The 6000-nt window shown below is 33.8% G+C and overlaps 1 protein-coding gene across 1 annotated transcript; it reads left to right on the top strand.

The window, feature by feature from the left end:
- Nucleotides 1-437: 437 nt before the first annotated feature.
- Nucleotides 438-4771, top strand: LOC143585999 (uncharacterized). Its single transcript, XM_077067650.1, has 3 exons — nucleotides 438-592; nucleotides 4394-4448; nucleotides 4499-4771. Exons 1-3 carry the CDS (start codon nucleotides 438-440, stop codon nucleotides 4769-4771), a joined length of 483 nt encoding a protein of 160 aa, XP_076923765.1.
- Nucleotides 4772-6000: the final 1229 nt, after the last annotated feature.

Here is a 6000-nt window from a genome sequence, read left to right as displayed (position 1 = left end):
TACTCCTTATTAGCGTGAACAATACCATTCGTTATTGTTCATTTATTACGCTTACACACCTCATTCGTTACCTAAACACTCAATCGTTTCTAAAGTATACTCATTCATTTACCCAAACTTTCACAGATTGTCAAGTTAACCCCTGAACTTTCAAATATTTATAAAATGGTTAATTTCTATGCTCTGGGTCAGAATGCCCTTATGCAACACATGGATTCTAGGACCGGGTCTCATATTAAATGTTCGAGGCTCACGAATTTGTGTGATTTTACCTAGTGGGAACCAAGGTTTTGAGCAAATTTGGGTTCTGTTCATCCGGATTGTGTTCATAGTTTGGATGTTGTGTATAAAACCCAATTGCTTGGTGATGCTTCTATGAGTTACACAGATAAAACCTTTGAAAAATGCTCGGTTGAAGAAAATATTCTACTTTAACCATGGCATTACCAGAAACTATCTTTCATCCGGTCAGTAGCATTAAGATATGTGCTGCCTTAATCCAACATTTGAGAATGTGGAGTATGGGAAGTACCAAAGACAAGAAGAAGATAATGCTTAAGTTTAAATTCAAAAACTACTGTCTTTTTGAAAGGTGAACTGATGAATGAAATGTTGACAAGGTTTTGTCATTTGATTCCTGAAATGAAGAAATTCAAAATGAAATCTTGTGAAAGTGATCAGATAGATACCTTGAAGAGTGCATTACCGTCTTCATGTTCTAATTTTCTGTTGGTGCTCAAAAAAATAATTTCTTCAAGAATGAAGACCTCACTACTATGTAATCTGTTCAAAAGTCAGAAGAAAGAGAATATGACTTGAAGTGTCAAAATTCCTCAGGAGGAATCAAGACCCTACTTTGTACGGAGGATAACTGTAATAATCAAAATTTTTATATCATTTTAAGAAATCAGATGATAACAATAATAATAATAATCATTTAAAATTTTGTACTCATTATTTGATATCTTAAACTTAATCAAAACAAGTAATAACGACAGTGAAAAAAAAAATTTAATTAAGTAACATAACATAAATAAAGTTTGTTAAATAAATAAAGTTTGTTAGATAGAAAGAAGTCCTATAATTTGTTGTAAAAAAAACAAAAACAAACAAACAGTGCGTACGACCAGATAAGATCAAACTTTTAAGTTAGGATAAAATTGTGTAAAAATAACTTCACTCTCAGTAAAGATGATATCCATCCATCCATCCATATCTCTAGCTTAGCTTCCAAGGAACAATGATGATAAATACATGCATGAAAATATTAAAGCATTCATACAAGCACACATTCCAACTCCGATGTTAAGATCTGACTACACTTTTACGAGTCCACCGAATCGAAAGAAACCCACATAACAAATAAATAACCGTAGTACTTAAACAAGTTTCTGCCAACCGACCTGCACTTTCCGTCAAACCGACAGGAACGTAAACAGTAAAGGAGTTCCCTTGTTCACTCTATAATTCATATCCGGCCCGACCACCACCTCTGAACCACGGAGATCGACGTCATGATGCAACAAACGTTAACCGACAACTTTCTTTTATCACCAGTACTTGTTATTAATCTTATACGTAAGGTAGTCCCGCTACATATCTTTACCTCTCTTCATCTTGTTATTAATATTCGGTCACGCTGTTATATTCAGAAACCACTCCTAAAGCTCGAAACAGAATTTCGGCCAACCGGGACTTTTTCCGGCAAACTTTTGAAGAAGAAGGCTGGCTTGAAGTAAGGCTAATTCTATTGTCTTCTTATTTCGTCACTTAGATAAAATTGATCCTCAATTAATGGTTAAGCATAAAAGCTAATAAATAATTGGTTAGAAGTTCCAACCTCAGTTAGTTCTTGTACCTTCTTAATTCTTTCATTTCTTTTTGAGACCCTTGAACCATGTTACCGTGTATAATTGTAGCTATGACTAAATTATTCACCGTGGTTTAAACTATTATTAAAGAATACAAACTTTTGTTAAAAGTGATATTAGTCATTTCTAGATATTATGAACTACAAATTTAAATTATTGATTGTACAATTACAATGAACTATATATTAGGTTATATTGTTATAAAAACATCCAAATCGTTATCATCAAAAAGTATTCTAAATGCAATATTTAAGTCTTATATATTAAAAACATTGTCTGTCTAAAATGAGTTTACATAAATCAATTTTTGTTATATACCTTGAATATAATTAGAACTTGAATATAACTCATATCTAGATAATTAGAACGTTCGCAAACAAGTTATTGCTTTGGAACCTAAAAGGTACGGATCCTTACCCCCACTTCTTATTGCTTCATACTCTATTGTTATAAACCCATTGAGTTAATATACATTTTATAACTCCTCACGTCTTTGAATTATCAATTCACTTGGATATCCGTTAGATTCCAATTCTAATTAAACATTGGATTTAGCTTTCATGTCATGCGATATTATTATGTTTAATTATACATCATTATCACTTGTTTCGATGTATGTTACAAAAATATATTTGCTATAAGTTATATGAATAAGATCATCTGTATTCTGATACCCTGAGTGTCGCTTCTCGTGGAGTGTCCCACGAGCATGTTGTTGCGGCATCGACAACATGTGCACTATCCATGACGGTGAGATCAGTTCACGGCGTCTCTTAAGTACAAGTGTGGTACATATGGCTATTTGGAGGCGTATGGATCGATCCTAGGATTAATATTAAGGAGATGGATAGCGGGTATGCCAACTCGTCCTCTCGTGTGATAAATATGCAGGAGTAGCTACCTGTATATTGTCACGTTTTATGTTCGCTAATGGGTACATCCATATGATACGTTTTAATTTATTTTAATAAGGTTACTTTGCATCGTATCATCAACTGTAAGTTTAATCTATATTATGTTTCGTTAAATCATTAATTGTTTTGAGCTTATTCCATACTGAGCATTCGGCTCATTCCGTTATTTTTATTTTTATATATACAGGTCCACAGGTTACTTTGGGTGGGATTAAGAGCGAGGAATAAAATATCAGGATCCTAATAAAATATCTTTTCAACCGTGCTAGTGTGTAAATTACCCTTAAGTTTTCTTTGTTTAATGTGTTATACCTTTGACAAGTAAAAATATGAAATTATGTCTTTTGTTCAGAAACCATATTATTGTGACACGTCAGCCCAATCTGGGATGGGGTGTTACAATAACTTCCTATGAACAGCAATTATGTCCCAATCATTGCTTTTAATTCACAAGTTGATCAAGAGATTCCACATGGTGGTAATTCTGGTCCCAATGTATGCTTTATGGCATCTGGATCCGACACTTCGTATGCTGGTGCAAGTTATCAGAAATCATAACCACCACAGGTAAACATGAAGGAGGTTGAACAACAATTTACCTTATTGTGTGCTTTCATGACTTCATATGAGCAGTTGGTGGGTAGCAAGATTGCTACAAGTGATATGACAGATGAAGATTATGATCAGATCGATCAAGATTATCTTGAGTTTATGGATCTTAACTGGAACATGACTATGATTGTGAGGAAAGTTATAAGGTTCATGCAAAGGACATAGTAGGACTTGCCAACATTGAACAAGAGAATTGACTTTGACAAATTAAAAGTCAAATACTATAACTGACAAGAATTTGGTCACTTTTCTAAGAAGTGTGACAAATCAAAGAAAGAATATTTAGAACCCTGGACTCAGGTAAGAAGTTCAAACAAGAAATACAACTCTGAGTCAAACGAGAAGTCAACTAGGGGTGAAGCAGTTAAGTCTGGTGGATCATATGGTGTAATGTTCATTAGTGTCTATATTAAGTATTTTGATATGTTTACGTCAGGGGCGGATTCAGTGTTCGGTCAGGGGGAGCGTTTGCACCCACTGAAGTCCATAGTTTCCTTTATAAATTTGTAATATATTAGGTCCAAACACCCAAGTGACCCATAAAAAAAATTTAGCGACCCATCCAAAAAAAGTTAGTGACCCATTCATAATATTTTTAGTGCCCCAAACTTAACTTTTTAAATTATATGTGTTAGAGATGAATGCAGTAATCTTTCTTCTCAAAATCAAGCAATCAACATGTTAGCCTATTATAAACTCATTTGAATTTGTTTTTTATTTGCAATTGATGTTACACATTTTAGGGTTCACAAATGTATTATCACGATCTCTACAAAGAAGAGAACAAGATATTTTGGAAGTTGTTCATTGTTGGAAACGACTAAAGGACAGTTGCAAGAATATAGAGAAAGATGATATGATAAGCTTTTAGAGAAAGTATGGTATTCAAATTTTGAACATGATAGAAAATTATGTCGATGACACTGGTTATAGACCCAAAAGACAAAGGTACACAATCACCAATCAACATTATTATAATTTTTATTGTTTCAACAGTGTCGTCGATATGGAAATTCAAGAATTTGGTGATCGTTTAATGAGATTAACACAGGTTTACTTCAAAACATGTTGGTTTTTAATTCGTATAATTCATTTTTCAAGTTTGATGTATCAAAGTTAATGAGACTGTGTGAGTTTTGTCCACATGATTTTGATAATGGGGACAAATTTGTTCATGCATCTCAACTTGGCTTGTACATCGATAGTGTGCGAAAAGATGAAAGATTTGCTAATCTGAAAGGTATTGCGGATCTTGCTAGAGTTATGGTGGAAACAACGAAACATATCTCTTTTCATTTGGCTTATGGATTATTAAAGCTAACATTAATTTTGCATATTGCAACTGCAACGGTTAAGAGATGTGTTCGGCAATGAAGATCATAAAGACAAATTTAGGTAATTGAATTGGTGAAGATTTTTTGAATGCTTGTGTAATTTGTAGTGTTGAAAAAGAAACACTTTTAAATATTACGAATGAAACTTTAATTGACCGTTTCTAAAAAATGAAATCATGTAGAGGTGATTGTAATATGTATTTTGGTTATCTGTAATGAAATTTACTGTTTACATTTCTATACGCATTTTGTTAATGTAAATTTTTTACTCGACCCGTTACGGTTTGACCCGACCCATTTTGGTTTGACTTGTTTTAGTTTGAATTGACAAGTTCTAGGTTGAATTTTTTCTTGCACCCACGGGCTATATTTTCAGGATCCGCCACTGGTTTACGTGTGTTTGTCCATTAACATTCATTAGTGTTCATTGGTGTTTGTTCATTAGTGTCCGTTTACAAAACTAATGAACGGACATAGACAAACTCAATTTCTTAATGAACGGAAACAGGAACGAATTTTTTTTCGGTAGATCGTGAACCGTCCGTTTGTCCGACAAAAGCTTAACGGAGGAACACGTACAAGATGTCGTCCGATTCAATTCGGTCCGCTTAATTACAGCCCTAGGTGTTGGTAATGGTAGGGGTGAGCAAAAAACGGTTCGGAACCGTCAGAACCGAGGAACCGAAACCGAACCGGTGCCTCAGAACCGCTAATGTGTGTATCGGTTCGGTTCTCGGTTCTAGAATTTGCATTAAACGGTTCGCGGTTCGGTTCCGGGTAAAACCGGCGGTTCTAGACTTAGAACCGAATAAACGGAATATTCAAAACGTTTTAAATAAATTTACCAATCCTCATTTTTTATAGAGTAACTTATTAACCGGCATCTATTCAATCATTTTTTAATTCAAATCTTCTTTCTTTACGTTCAAGAACTAGCAACCATGATCAATTTTGATTTAAGTTATCAAGGTAATTTAATATAAAATGATATAATCTTCCATTAATCTATCGTTGTTAATGATTTATTTAACTTCAACACTTAGGTTTTAATAACGGATGTTCATGTTGTAATCTAAATTAGTTTACCGTGAAAGAAGATATACAATTGTATAAACTTGTTTTGCAATTTGCAAAGTTTGCATAACTCATTTGATAAATAAATGATCGAACCGGTTCTAGCCAGAACTGCTTAGCGAGAACCGGCTTTAGCGGTTCTGGATCCGAACCGGTTTAGTATAATAGGTTCCGATTCCGGTTCTATTTTTTACT

This window comes from Bidens hawaiensis, unplaced genomic scaffold (assembly GCF_021521415.1).
Source record: "Bidens hawaiensis isolate Kalapana, Puna unplaced genomic scaffold, B.hawaiensis_p1.1 tig00034270_1, whole genome shotgun sequence".
Lineage (NCBI taxonomy): Eukaryota > Viridiplantae > Streptophyta > Magnoliopsida > Asterales > Asteraceae > Bidens > Bidens hawaiensis.
Note: the sequence above shows the minus strand (reverse complement) of the source record. Positions and strands in the feature narration are given on the sequence as shown.